Source organism: Haliotis rubra, unplaced genomic scaffold, assembly GCF_003918875.1.
Source record: "Haliotis rubra isolate DU_JTF1 unplaced genomic scaffold, ASM391887v1 Scf8, whole genome shotgun sequence".
NCBI lineage: Eukaryota > Metazoa > Mollusca > Gastropoda > Lepetellida > Haliotidae > Haliotis > Haliotis rubra.
Genome location: NW_025767523.1, coordinates 4,870,153 through 4,886,695, shown reverse-complemented (window position 1 = coordinate 4,886,695; position 16,543 = coordinate 4,870,153). Strand labels below are relative to the sequence as shown.

General features: G+C 36.7%; 1 protein-coding gene across 1 annotated transcript in view; it reads right to left on the bottom strand.

The window, feature by feature from the left end:
- The window catches only part of LOC124261389 (zinc finger MIZ domain-containing protein 1-like), a 165,949-nt gene that overhangs the window by 105,753 nt on the left and 43,653 nt on the right, over nt 1-16,543 (bottom strand). Inside the window, 3 exon segments of the mRNA XM_046695703.1 lie at nt 179-229; nt 231-293; nt 13,856-14,009. Coding sequence (XP_046551659.1) covers nt 179-229; nt 231-293; nt 13,856-13,915 — 174 coding nt within the window. The 5' untranslated portion in view covers nt 13,916-14,009.

Sequence of the window (16,543 nt, the reverse complement as noted above, 5' to 3'; positions counted from 1 at the left end):
AGAAATAATTTGAACCAAATAAGACTATTTTTACATGAAATTAATCATTTTCAGTTTTACATCCATTCTTACCTCATTTGAGACTGAAAGATCTTAAATTTGTGATCAGTCCAAAATTAAATTTGTTCAGTATGCAAGGAAACAATGCATAAGGTGACAATGAAAAGAATGTACATACTGTCAGACAGTTCATAAGAGCATCCTCAAACTGATGCTGAAAGGCCCCGGGTATCAGAGCACCATTCCAACAGCTCCCGTGCTGCGTTCTGGAAGCCGCCTGGGTTCTGTAGGTGCTGTAACAGAACACAGAAGTAGTTGTAATGATGTTATTACAACACTGAAGTAGTCATCAAGGTACTAGCACATGAGAAGTACTCGACAGCATTCACTGTTCTCAGAGTTGTTATCGTGGAGTGGTGTTTGGGTTACTTTTATTGGTTGTTTTTCCATGTCATATAAATCCGCACTCAGCAATATCACAGCTTGTGGTTGGCTGGGAGTAACTGAACCTTGACCTTACAAAACTGTGATTGATATTATGAGCTACAATTGATTTAGTGAGTGAGTATTATTTTATGCCTCCTTTAACAATAATCAAGCAACATACCATGAATGATTCACAATCTTGGGGTACGACGATGACATGCAATTAACTAAATCACCAAATCAGTTGATTCATTGAATTCGTTCTCAAGACGAGTGTAGTTTTTTTCAGTCACTTACTTCGATTGCAACTTCAAAACTTACTAGGATTACATCATCAAGTCTAAATATTAGTCCACAGAAATGAGTTGTCCTGATAACATATGTGAAACCGATCCACGTGCTATTTAGTTATAGAAAGGAAACAGACTCGAGCAATATTCTAAACAGCTTCCCCATAATGAGAACAGGTAAAAAAATATTCTAAACAATTAATGATCTGAAGCTTATTTCAAACAGTGATGTCCTATGTAGGAAGCTGAGATGAAAACTCCAGATTACTCGAATTATTCAACACTCGAGAACCGACCGTTTATTTGTCCACCATGGTCAGACGTGCCTGTAGAGTTTACAACAGAAATATTTAAATGAACAATGAAGTGCATCTTTATCTGTTAATTTGTTCTCAAGCTGTTCCTAAACTCTGACACTCAATGAACATCTGGTTACATTTACAAGAAAAAAAATGTCCAATCATCAAACCAGATTGTACGCGGAAACATAATATATTTTTTCTGCCAGAAACCTTCAGAGATGGTTAGACAATTAAAAAGAATGTTAAGTTACAGTGAGACAAGGAAGGAGCCCAGTCAAAAGGAAATTACAATAATTAATCCTTCATTAAAAATTTAAATGAATTTCACCTTTCCTAATGGAATCCTTGCAGCCCATTGTAACTTTTTGGGGGCATAAAGCTATTTGTATTTTCAAATACCTGGGAGAACATACATGTGTATTTCATAACACAACCAATGGACCCTATTGAAAAACTTTTTCAAATTCTGTTTTTCTTAAATTACTGGGTTATCATGTGTATTTCATCTCCTAATGTATCAAATCTAATCAAATCCCAATCAACACTTCCTAACACCTTTAATAATAAGAGTCTTTTATTTTTTAAATCAACTTAATTTTATGCTTATTTTACCTTCAAAATGGATCCAATTTACATATGAATACAACATTTATTTACATTTTGAAATGAAGTCAGAATGTTTGCATCCTTTGTGGTTCAACAAAGAGTCTGTTCAGTCTTATAACTCTTATCATCATCTGCCGCACTTCTTATTCTTTTAACAAACAAACAAATAACCTGTGAGTGAAGGATAACATGATAATAGCCTGTTAAGTTTTGTTTGTTTGTTGTTTCACACTGCACTCACCAATATTCTAGCTATATGATTGTTTGTAAATAATAGCGTCTGAACCAAATAATAGAGTGATTGACGTCATGAGCATTGATTTTTGCAATACAAGGTCATGCATCAACCAGCTCAGAGGTCCTGCCCACGTGATCCTGTTATTCGCCTCTAATGACAGCCTGTATGTATGACTAAAGGCATGATAACTATCACATGACTTCATATCATCACGGACGTGCAATTTTCAATTTCACGCCCAGCATAACTTTTTTTGTTTTTAAGCGAGATATAACTCTAACCTGCTTTCCCTGAAACAACCGTACAGGCTGCAGATGACATGTGATGCGTCTCATGTATATGCAGGTTGTGTATCTGAAGGAGATTATAGGGCCTTTTGGGCTTGTCGAGTGTAGTTTAGACATCACTCTACCGAACTCGTAAGAATCGCGGTGAAAAGGGCATTTTAATATTGAAGACAGCTTAGCCACGCTTCTAGAATATGAATGTCAAGCAAGTGAACTTGTCTTCCCATTCAACCAAGCCTCTAGGTCTTGTCAGCATACCCAAAGACCAGGAACAAAATACTAGATTACTACTAACATGATAAAGTGACTGTGTGTGGCACCACAAGCCTTACCTACGGCTTCACTGCACTGTATGCCCTTGTTTGATATCATACAGTTCTTTAAAGATGTTAGGGAGGTCATTACATTTGAGTGCAAACTTGAGAACATTTAAGCAAATGGTTTCAAACTAGGGGTGACAATTGAGGGGGAAACAACTATTGCGATAGCGATAGTCCATTACAACATACTATTGTGATAGCGATAGTCTATTGCAACATACTATTGTGATAGCGATAGTCTATTGCAACATACTATTGTGATAGCGATAGTCTATTGCAACATACTGTTGTGATAGTGATAGTCTATTGCAACATACTATTGTGATAGTGATAGTCTATTGCAACATACTATTGTGATAGTGATAGTCTATTGCAACATACTATTGTGATAGCGATAGTCTATTGCAACATACTATTGTGATAGTGATAGTCTATTGCAAGCATACCATTGTGATAGCGATAGTCTATTGCAACATACTGTTGTGATGTTAGTCTCTATGCAACATACTATTGTGATAGCGATAGTCTATTGCAACATACTATTGTGATAGCGATAGTCTATTGCAACATACTATTGTGATAGCGATAGTCTATTGCAACATACTATTGTGATAGTGATAGTCTATTGCAACATACTATTGTGATATTAGTCTATTGCAGCATACTATTGTGATAGCGATAGTCTATTGCAACATACTATTGTGATAGCGATAGTCTATTGCAACATACTATTGTGATAGCGATAGTCTATTGCAACATACTATTGTGATAGCGATAGTCTATTGCAACATACTATTGTGATAGCGTTAGTCTATTGCAACATACTATTGTGATTGATAGTCTATTGCAACATACTATTGTGATAGTGTTAGTCTATTGCAACATACTATTGTGATAGCGATAGTCTATTGCAACATACTATTGTGATAGCGATAGTCTATTGCAGCATACTATTGTGATAGCGATAGTCTATTGCAACATACTATTGTGATAGCGTTAGTCTATTGCAACATACTATTGTGATAGCGATAGTCTATTGCAACATACTATTGTGATAGCGATAGTCTATTGCAACATACTATTGTGATAGCGATAGTCTATTGCAGCATACTATTGTGATAGCGTTAGTCTATTGCAACATACTATTGTGATAGCGATAGTCTATTGCAACATACTATTGTGATAGCGATAGTCTATTGCAACATACTATTGTGATAGCGATAGTCTATTGCAACATACTATTGTGATAGCGTTAGTCTATTGCAACATACTATTGTGATAGCGTTAGTCTATTGCAACATACTATTGTGATAGCGATAGTCTATTGCAACATACTATTGTGATAGCGATAGTCTATTGCAACATACTATTGTGATAATGATAGTCTATTGCAACATACTATTGTGATAGCGTTAGTCTATTGCAGCATACTATTGTGATAGCGATAGTCTATTGCAACATACTATTGTGATAGCGTTAGTCTATTGCAACATACCATTGTGATAGCGATAGTCTATTGCAACATACTATAGTGATAGCGTTAGTCTATTGCAACATACTATTGTGATAGCGTTAGTCTATTGCAACATACTATTGTGATAGCGTTAGTCTATGGCAACATACTATTGTGACAGCGATTGTCTATTGCAACATACTATTGTGATAGTGATAGTCTATTGCAGCATACTATTGTGATAGCGATAGTCTATTGCAACATACTATTGTGATAGCGTTAGTCTATTGCAACATACTATTGTGACAGCAATAGTCTATTGCAACATACTTTTGTGACAGCATTAGTCTATTGCAACATACTATTGTGATAGCGTTAGTCTATGGCAACATACTATTGTGACAGCGATAGTCTATTGCAACATACTATTGTGATAGTGATAGTCTATTGCAGCATACTATTGTGATAGCGATAGTCTATTGCAACATACTATTGTGATAGCGTTAGTCTATTGCAACATACTATTGTGATAGCGATAGTCTATGGCAACATACTATTGTGATAGCGTTAGTCTATTGCAACATACTATTGTGATAGCGATAGTCTATTGCAACATACTATAGTGATAGCATTAGTCTATTGCAACATACTATTGTGATAGCGATAGTCTATTGCAACATACTATTGTGATAGCGATAGTCTATTGCAACATACTATTGTGATAGCGTTAGTCTATTGCAACATACTATTGTGATAGCGATAGTCTATTGCAACATACTATTGTGATAGCGATAGTCTATTGCAACATACTATTGTGATAGCGATAGTCTATTGCAACATACTATTGTGATAGCGATAGTCTATTGCAACATACTATTGTGATAGCGATAGTCTATTGCAACATACTATTGTGATAGCGATAGTCTATTGCAACATACTATTGTGATAGTGATAGTCTATTGCAACATACTATTGTGATAGCGATAGTCTATTGCAACATACTATTGTGATAGCGTTAGTCTATTGCAATATACTATTGTGACAGTGATAGTCTATTGCAACATACTATTGTGACAGCGATAGTCTATTGAGACCAACTATTCCAATACGATTGCGGTATTTTTCTCTCCTTGAATTGTCTCATTTGAAGTCATTTCCAGAATGAATGTATAGTTTATATGAAATAAAAACAAGCCGAAGTAGTCTCTTTTGATAACTGGCAAGAAACTTGAAACCCAGATCAAGTACACGGCCATGTTTGTTTAAGTGGTAACAGGGGCGAATAACTCAATAAATCAAATGAAAGGATCTGGTACTTCCTGTTTTTTGTCCTGCGTATTTATCAACGGTAGTCAATTACTAAACTATCGATAGTCACACATACTATCGATGCATTGATAGTTTTTCGTTTCTACCATCCATTAATTGCTATCGGAGACTCAACAATTGAAATACATCAATAGTTTGATGCATTGATATAGCCCTATTTCATACCTAAACATTGCAATTCTTGTCTTGTTCTCTTAAATGTGAGTGAGTGAGTGGGTGGGTAACTGAGTGAGTGAGTGAGTTTGTTGTTCAACGCCGCAACATTCCAGCTATATCGCAGCAGTTTTTAGATAATCGAGTCTGGACCAGAAAATACAGTGATCAACAGCATGAGCATTGACCTACACAACTGCGAGTGAGTGAGTGAGTAAGTGAGTGATGCAACATTTAGAGCTGTGTCAGCAACATTCAGCTATGTAGTGACAATCTTAAAGATAAAGAAGCTTTTAAGCATAATGAAATATAAGAATATATTAATAGATTAATATTAATAACATATATTACAAACAATCCAAATTTCCTGTATACCTTCACAACAAAGCATTTTGCTTAACAAGAGGATGTTTTTTCAACTATTATTTCACAGGGCAAAAAAATAAGAAACATTGTGAAAAAAAGACAAATAAATTTGTACATATATGGAAATCCTGAATACATCCACAGAGTTATTTTAAAAGACATTTGTTTCTGAATCATATCCCTATCAGGATGATAAAACTGAAAATCCTAACAGTCTTCATATGACTGAAACCAAATATGATTGACCCTATCTCTTAATTTAGAACAGAATCCCTGTGGACAAACATATTGTACATACTACTAGCCCTGATCATGTATAATCTACAGCTGATCAATCAGAAAACACCTCAAAGACAGAAGAGCTTCTTTTGCCTCACTGAGCTAATGGAACAAGCAGCATATTCATACTACATGGCAAACATAAATCATTTATTGATAGATTAAACTTTTTCCGTTTTCATGTAATTTGTTTCACATTCAATTGATTGGTCTATCACTCAAACTTGGTGACTGGCACATATTTAAGACCTTGCTTGTTGAAGTAGGTGCACAACGCCTTGTCTTTAAATGTTTACATAAATATAAATGGTTGATTAATGACTTAACAAGGATGGGGACATGCTATTGATTGTTTCTGACTGTTTCATCACTCACCATGTTACTGTGAGTACCACCACTATAAACTTGTGACTGCCTTCCTCCATGTCCTACCACCATCAACAGTTGGCTATCTTATACCATATTCTGCCCTAATCAACTATTGTTAATCTTTTACCACATTCAACCATTGACTATATTTTACATCAACCATTGTCTGTCATTTACCACCATCAACCATAGTTTATCTGTTACCACATTCAACCATTGTCTGCCATTTACCACCATCAACCATTGTTTATCTTTTACCACATTCAACAGTTGGCTAGCTTATACCATATTCTGCCCTAATCAACTATTGTTAATCTTTTACCACATTCAATCATTGACTATATTTTACATCAACCATTGTCTGTCATTTACCACCATCAACCATAGTTTATCTGTTACCACATTCAACCATTGTCTGCCATTTACCACAATCAACCATAGTTTATCTTTTACCACATTCAACCATTGTCTACCATTTACCACCATCAACCATTGTTTATCTTTTACCACATTCAACCATTGTCTATCTTTTACCACTTAACCACTGTCTATCATTTATCGCCATCAACTATTGTCTCTTTTATACTACCATCAATCATTGTACATTTTTTTTACTACTTTCAACCACTGTCTATCTTGTACCACCATCAACCATTATCAACATCTACCAGTCCTACCATGGTCCAGCCCCTACCATGTGCTATCTTATCTTAAATATATGATTTTTTTAGGAGTTCTCCAAATTGTAAATGACATACATGGACCTAACAAACACATATTTTCACATCTTGAACCAAACTGCATTGTATATAATAAATACAACATGATAAACCATGCTGAATTAATTTTAAAACAAAAATTCTCAAATTTTCAAAATATTTTCAGACAATCTGTGAGGCAGCCAAAACCCCCTTCCTTTTCCAAACATGCTTTCCTGTTTTTCCAAACACTTCAAACACCATCAGTTTCTTCAAGCAGCGATACCCTCTCAAACCGACTCTTTGAAAACAAGTCAAACCCTCTGAAATATGTAATTACCTACATTTTGCTGCCATACTGCTTCAATCAAGAAAACCTAAAAAACCCACAGCCCGAGTACAAGGAATCATCTCCACTGAATTCCAAACTTGTGTCTTTTGTTACATCTTCCGAGATTCCTTCTTTTTACAGCACCCGGCACAGGAGAAGAGTAATTTATGGGCGTACATCATCGCCATACGGAGGAGATCAGCGCTAGTTCCGACTTATTCCAAAGACCCTTCTGCCTGGCCAGACACCCCAGAAAGTCTTTATTTATAGAAAGGCATCATAAGTATTTCTGAAAACACTCTATTATTAGAGTATGAAAGCACTACTGGACGATAGTGCAGGAACTAAGTGCTGAAGTTATTTCTGTTAGAGTCAATTCACTTTCATAACCGCTGCCTCCTGAGTGGATATAGTCCTCCGGTTTGTTCGTAATCCTTACAGCAACATTCAAATGATGCTTAGTGCACTGACATACAGTAAATATCATTTAATTGCCCTGTTTGAAAGATTGAAACATTCTTGTTGAGCCCTCAAGTAGTGTTTGCCAAAGAAACGATGATTGTATTTGGTTTGGAAACCACATATCACATGCTTTCATCACATACATCTGCCAAAGCACTTTTCGTAATGTTTCCGCTATAATCATCGCCTCGGAGGTGGAAGAATGTAGACGGGTTTTTTTATTTTGCATAGTTCAACATTTTAAGATAACAATCCGTGTACATATGATCACAGATGCAAGTTTTGGAGGCTGCATATTTTCTATATTTTTGAATACCATTTTTCTAAAAGTTGATGAATGTCTTAAATGAATTCTTCATATGCCTAACATATCTTTTATGCCTAACATATGTTAGACTATGACAGCACTACCTCTCTTGAGTCAATTAGAAATGAATTGAGCCTATCTGTCAGGAATGTCTATCACTATCTTTCATTCAATCATGATCTATTGTTCTTTCATGTTTTTAACTCTGGGACAGTTTGTTTCATGATTTACCGATTTCAGGCATTTTCTTTCATACCATGAACAAGATTTAAGGAATATTCTTTAATAGCATTCCTTCTGGAGTACAATCAGGTTTACTTGAAACTAGGCCTTTTATCAATAGGCTTTATAGGATAGAAGCCTTATTAAAAAACATTTATCGGAACATAATTTGAGGTTTATGATTGTCAGGATTTTATGTCCATTTAGTAATTTGAGTTCTCCTTCTTGATTGTATTTAAGTGATTTGAAACCTCATTTTGAATTTGCAGGATTGATGACATCTACTTTATTGTATCTCTGATAACATATATGTACCATCAAAACCTCATCTGAAATAAGACCCGTGAAGATCCAGGTTAGAATTGGTCTTAAATTGGTGTTAAACAACAAACAAACAAATCTTGGATAACTTGCATCATCAGAGCCTCATCTCTGGCTGCATCTTCGACAGTATGTGACCATTGATGGCTGCATCTTTGATAGTATGTGACCATTGATGGCTGCATGTTCGACAGTATGTGACCACTGATGGCTGCATCTTTGATAGTATGTGACCATTGATGGCTGCATCTTTGAAAGTATGTGACCATTGATGGCTGCATATTCGACAGTATGTGACCACTGATGGCTGCATCTTTGAAAGTATGTGACCATTGATGGCTGCATCTTCGATAGTATGTGACCACTGATGGCTGCATCTTTGAAAGTATGTGACCATTGATGATTGCATCTTTGAAAGTATGTGACCTTTGATTGCTGGATCTTTGAAAGTATGTGACCATTGATGGCTGCATCTTCGACAGTATGTGACCACTGATGGCTGCATCTTTGATAGTATGTGACCATTGATGGCTGCATCTTCGACAGTATGTGACCATTGATAGCTGCATCTTTGAAAGTATGTGACCATTGATGGCTGCACCTTTGACAAAACCATACCTTTGAAGACTTCTTTTTTGATAACGTAAGTAACCACTGAAGACATAATCTTTGATGACATACCTGCTACTGAATCCTTAGTGCCATTAGCATAATTTCAAGTGATATAATGTGTGCTTTTTCACATTAATAATTGAAGATTATTGTAAAATGCATTTTGCTTTTCAGAATACAGGCCATTTGTTAAGATTATAGTCAATAAACACATTTATTGTTTACTCTTGAAAACATTGGAACAATGGAGCAAATCCGTTCTTGGATAAGTTGAAGCACTTATCTCAATTAATAATACATTATAATTATCAATAAAACTTTGTGGCAGATTTCAAACCTTTGTTAAAGACATAATAGTGCTTCCAACTGAAAGACATCTACAGCTGGAAATTGCTGTTCAGAGAGTTCTAGAAATAGCATTATCTTAATGAAATCCTATGTTTTTCCCTGAGTTCAAGTCAGGCAGCTGTCTCCCTTAATTTGGATTCATCATCATCTCCACCAACATGGGTCTCAAGGGGAGGGTTCCTGGGTTCGAATTGGCCCCAAGCAACCTATTCTTGTTGTGAGAGGTTACTCAGAGACCTAGGTTACGGCGTGTCATCGTAGGCCAATCAGTGCTCATGATAGTGACAACTAGTTTGTCTGGTCCTGGCTTATGACTGTATGGCTCTTGGTCCTGATCAACAAAGTGTTCGTAACGTTACGACCTGTCGTAACTCTATAGTATACTATGGGTTTATGAATGCCATAGTGCTACCAATGGAACCTAAAAGTCTTTTTTTAGAGGGGAGGATATTGATTTTGACCCAATCCTACCAATGAGTAGGCAAGAAGAAATCAATCTAAAAAATCCAATTTCAAATATACATTATTCATTTCCCCTCCCAATTCATGATAATTTGTTATGTTTTGATGTTTTTAAGATAAATTACAATGGGTTACAATGATAGTATTTTAAATTATTTATTTATATAGCAAGTAATACTAAATATTTTTTTCAAAATTTAACTTATGAATTTGAGAATACAAAACTTAAATTGTTCTGAACGGATATGTACAAAAGTTTAAAAAACCTTTGGGCCTAATATTGCGTGCAGCATTAAACAACAAATAAAAAACATTAAGTGACAGCAACAGTGTTGTGAGAATAGGAGATGGTCTTACTATTTGACCCATGTTTGTCACAAAAGTACTCACTCACTCAATCACTCACAAGACCTGACTGATGACAAATCAAGTGCTTAAAATATGTGTCACATCTGATGGAAGCACTCCCTGATAGTGCAAATCATTGCCCAACAAATGGGATCTGGTGGTCAGGCTCGCTGACTTGATGACACATGTCATTGTATCTCAATTAAGTACATGTAGATCGATGCTCATGATGTTGATCACAGGATTTTCTGGTCCAGACTCGATTATTTACAGACTGCTGCTATACAGCTGGAATAATATTACTGCTAAGTGCAGCATTAAACAACATACAAACACAATTACAGGGCATTCAGAAAATATCTAGAAACAAACAATTTTCCATCATCATCATCATCATCATCATCATAACAGTCATTATCATCATCACAGCACTATCAAAATTTAATTGAATAGATATGCATTCAATCCCCCTCCTCCTCCTCACACTGACAATTCTTCACGCTAACAAATCAATCAAATAGATGTTTCGGCCATTTTGCCTTTGATGAATCAGAATAATCTAAAACATAAATACCTGGAGTCTGAAAATGGCTACTGACTATACTGTCTGATATTACACAATCAGTTGTGCTGGAAATAGATTCCATTACATTGCAGTAAGCATAGAGGACATGAACTCTTGCCACAGAGTGATTTTTAAAGACATCTTAGGGGGCACATAGTTATTGTAGAAAGACTGTCTAAAATAACTCCTGCATGAATGTCAATTGTGAAACATTTAATATCACATATTTAATTCTGTTCTTTTTCTCAAATTTCTCATGATATCTGATCACTGCCCTTTCGGAAAAAATATTGATAAGACTTATTTACCTTAAAAAAATGACATATAGATACTTTAGCTTTTGCAAAAGAGTCTCAGTAATGCATGTTTCACAATATCCAGATATACGTGGTACACACTTCTGTCCATCCTTCTGCAAATACAGTTTTGATTGTTTTTGTTGTTGTTTTTCTTCCTGGAATATTGCTAAAAGCGGCGTAAAATCAAACTCAGTCAGTCTTCTCTTCAAACGTCTTCTTTCCAGCCCATTCCCCCACCCCACCCCACCCCCTCACCAAAACGTGACTGACCCCTCACCAAAACCCTTCTACCCCCTAAAACCATGCCAAAACTCACCACCAGCCCTTCTTCCCCTACCAAACTTGACCTACCATTATGACCCTAACCTCTCAACCCTACGAACTAACTGTCAACCCCCACCCACCTTTCTCTGATCCTTGAACACCCCACTGAAACTGACCCCATCACCAAATCCAACTGGACCCACCCCACCCTCAACCACCCCTCACATACCAGGGTGGGACAGTGCGACACTAAGGAACCACTACACAGATTCCTTACAAAAGAGATCAACTTGCTCCAGCTTAATCCGCCAACACAAATCTCGTTTACATACAGTAGACAATACACCACGACTACAATCTGTAACAGTAATCAACCATGAGAAACAGTATGTGGGACAAGAAAAGCTTAAGTCGGCAATAAGAGGTAGACTGGCAACTCCCGACTATACTCTAGCCCTGCCGCCGACTATACTCCAGACCTGCTGCATATACAACCACTGAGTAGGATCTGTCCAGCTCCTCAGGGGACTCGCTTTAATCAAACTAATGCACAAACTCTTAGTGCTTGGCTTGAAGCCTACAAGAATTCAGCCAGATTCTAACAACCAAATATTGGCACTGGTCACGGCAACAGCATTGACTTGATTGAAGGGAAGCTTCTGCCTTGAATTCGCTCAACGCAAACACAATCAGGTGTAACGTATCTCTCGCCCAATAATCAGATTCTCCTAATGACAAAAGAGGTTAGGAAGTTGATTTATGCGTCATGAAAAATTGATCTTGTGCGTTAATAGCCTCCAAATGTTTTGTGATTGAAACAATCCCGTGTAGGTACGCCGGGGCTGTGTTGATGCGGTCTTAGAAATGACTGTAGCGCTGTGGTATCTTATGTCAGGGATGTACAATGGTGTTTGTGTGTGAGTAGCCATCTGTCGCACCACAGGTGAATTAATTTGAAATCATTGCCATACATTTCCATCCTGATCAATAAGCATTATTGAAAGTTTGCTGGCATGATATAGACTTGGGTTTTTATGTTTGATGACATACTTTTCTATTTCGATCTGAATAACATTGAATCTCTATCATTTTACATGATTTGCACTGTGGTTAGGGAGTGTTGAGGTGTATGTGTGTGAGTGTGTGTGTGTGTGTGTGTGTGTGTGTGTGTGTGTGTGTGTGTGTGTGTGTGTGTGTGTGTGTGTGAGAGAGAGAGAGAGAATGTGTGTGGTAGAGAGAGCGAGTGAGAGAGAGTGTGTGTGCGTGCACACACACGTGTTGCAGGTACATTATATGGTATTATCTCTATTGAACATTGTATCCCTATTATTTATCAGTCTGTAATAGTACGGAACCAATTTGAGAGTGAGTGAGTGAATGAGTGAGTGAGTGAGTTAGAGGGAGGGTTTGTGAGTTGCTTCACTTCTATCGAGAAGATTGTTAACTACAATGGCCTAAGGTTATCAAGAGCCCTACCCCGATGGATTATAGTTATGACCCTTTTCCAAATGGCCACCGTATTTATCTATGTTCATAGGTAGAATTGAGCATATTGACAGGTCAAGGTCAGGGATAATATTGTATGTTATTCAACGATTTCTAACCTGGATAATCATAGGGAATAGAGTGAGTGAGTGAGTATAGTGTTACGCCGCTTTTAGCAATATTCCAGCAATATCACGGCAGGGGACACCAGAAATGGGCTTCATAGGGAATAGAGATTAGACTAACTCAAACTAGATGTTTGTTTGCGTGTTATTTAACACCACACTCAGCAATATTCCACATATGGCAGCGATCTTGACCAGACAATCAAGTGGTTAACATCATGTGTATGGGAGAGTGAGTGAGTGTGGTTTTACGCCGCTTTTAGCAATATTCCAGCAATATCACGGCAGGGGACACCAGAAATGGGCTTCACACATTGTACCCATGTTGGGACTCAACCAGGTCTTAGGCGTCACGAGCGAACGCTTTAACCACTAGGCTATCCCACCGCCCCTGGATCTATGTAATTGGGATATGATATCATGTGTCAACCATGTCAACCTGACCACCCAATCCCATCAGTTGCCTTTTATGACAAGAATGGGTTGCTGAAAATCAATTCAAAATTGAACCCAAGCCTTCAGCATGACAAGCAGATGCTTTAACCATTAGGCTACCCGCTGCCCCTATGAAAACCTGGAGTACCTTACCTGTTTGATACAAGCAAGTCTGTCATTGGTTTGATGTATATGTCTGTCCATATCAGTCATGGCAGAGAGATATCAGTTGATACCGACAGTTACATCGGGCTGGTTCAAGTCTGTCCACACTACCGAGAAGTGTTCATCGCTCTCGATCCAACATCTGAAACATCAACAATTAATTACAAAATGAACTGAAACCACAATTTCTACAAAGATTTATTGGAAGCAGAAACTGCATACCTTCATACAGTGTTAATATAGCAGCATCTTGGCATTAAAATTACTTTTTTAACTCAACCACAAATCACAATCATCAAACCACAATTGATCATCAATTTCGGACCACATTCACCCACACTAAAAGGACGATTAGGATAGATTTCAAGATAGACTGTAACCCTAAACATGGTAAAACTGTCAAAAACAAATTTCTGAAAGAGTCATCAAATATATATTTTACATCATAATCAGGTTATCTTGGTAAGAAATATACTAATAATCCAAAGTCTGCTACAGAAAAATTTCTTGCTACAAAATTACAGAGCAAACTAAATTCTAAACCACATTGGATGGATGGCACCACAAATCCAAACTGAAGGTGTGTCAGGCTGGAACACTAACCATTCAGCCAAGCCATTATAACAAAATCAGGATACGTGTAATGAGCTTGTTGTACATCAACAGTCATCAGCTTACACATGGGAATCAATACAAAATACAGCACTGTGAGGAGCTTCATCAGAGATCGTAGATGAAATATTAATGGAATATCTCTCCATGGTGCTACTCGATTAGCAAATTCTTTGACATCATCTGCATTTCCGGCAGTTTCACATCCACATGTGACTAGGAGATAGCATCATTTCTTAAGCACTTTGAAAAGTGATGTTACGATAAGAGAGTAAGGAACTATTAAAGACAGAAGATAAATTGGACCAGTGTGTGAGGAAGCAGTAACAAATGTTTCAGCAGCACAATTTTTGTAATTAACATGTTGATAATATAAATAATTAATGTAATTGGGACCAGCATGTTGAAAGGGTAACCACCTTTTCATCTGCAGTTGTTTTTATTAGAAGGTTTATATTGTAAATAAGAAATATTGCCTCAGCTCTCATAGATAAATTAGGCTGATATAATATTTATCAGTGACAAATCATATGATGAATAAAAACATTCAATGTTTTAAAGAAATCTTGAATATAAATGCATAAATAAACTGGCACCTATGTGTCTAACAGGCAAGGGGAGATAATTGTACATATAATATGTATTCTGAATAACTTTATGTCCATCCTAAAGTTGAAGAAGCATGGCCCAAATAGGCATCTGATGTGCTGTAAATAATATGACCATACCCACATAAGGTCTTACTTCAAAAATGATATTTAGAGAGATCAAAGGCCATATTCAGATGTATTTGTATACAATACAAAATGTCTGATTATTCTTCATGTTGATTACTCAAACGTATCTCTCAATTTCAAAAGTTACGCTACGATATGTTATTTATTGCCAGTTATTTTAAAACTATAAAAATAATTAATTGATAATCTTGACACATGGTTCAAAATTGATTACAGATATATGACTCTCCACGTATTTGATACAAAATAATGATACGAAACAAAACAATTTTAGTGCAATCGAATATGAAAATTATTCCAATATGAACAATGTGAAAATTTAAAAATACATAAATAATTGATTGACATCAAAGAAGAACTGCAAAAAAGATATTTCCCCGAAACATCAAAATCAAATCCAGTGCCTGAAACAGTGAGCTATTTGCGACATCTTCAAGTGTTTCTACACTATGAGTACCATCAAAGAATGCTACCGTTTATATAACGATAAATGTACCAACTCATGATACTGTCTCTACAAGTCAGCTCAGCCAACCAAACATTGCAAGCAATAACAAAAATATCGCCAAGCTAGAAATATCAATCACAACCCTTATCATATAGGCTTTATTTGCTTAGCAGCTTGCAAGTATCCAGTCAACTCGTTGTGACAAAAACTATCAGACACTGATTTATTGCGCGCTCAATATTTCCGCTAACAATATCAATATTCACTCGGTATTAATTAAGATCCCAACCCGTTAACAACAGCTTGTCAAGAAACTGAAATCTCCTAGTTCGAATTATGCATTTTGCAAAACTAATACACCAGTCGATCTCCACTCCGAGGTCAATAATGTGCCAACAATAAATAGCCTAGCTAACCTACCTGAAAACAGCATGCTTATGTTGTGCATGGATTACTACACGTATAACACTCACTGAGAGTGAGACCGTGGCCCTCTCTGCTCAGATGAACACTGCTATTAGAGGAATGAACTGCCAAGTCAAGATAAATATTGCCGCGGCTCGAACAATCAGGTCCTAAACACTTGCCAATTGCCGTACATCCATGGTGAGCCCAGTTGTACCATCCCGTATATTAATACATACACCTTAAAAACATGTGTATCATCAGCGCCTGCTGTACCATTGAGACACTGGAGGCCAGTGCCGAGTTAAATGCGTTATTCTCCGGCAACACGTGGGGCAGCTATTGAGATCGCTATTGTGACGGCGAGATAGATTATTGATTCTCGACCTCCTCCCTGCGCCATCAATGAAAATGAAACATTATTTTTGCAAACATTGATACTGAGGTTAGTCTAATATCTGCTTGTGCACGTCG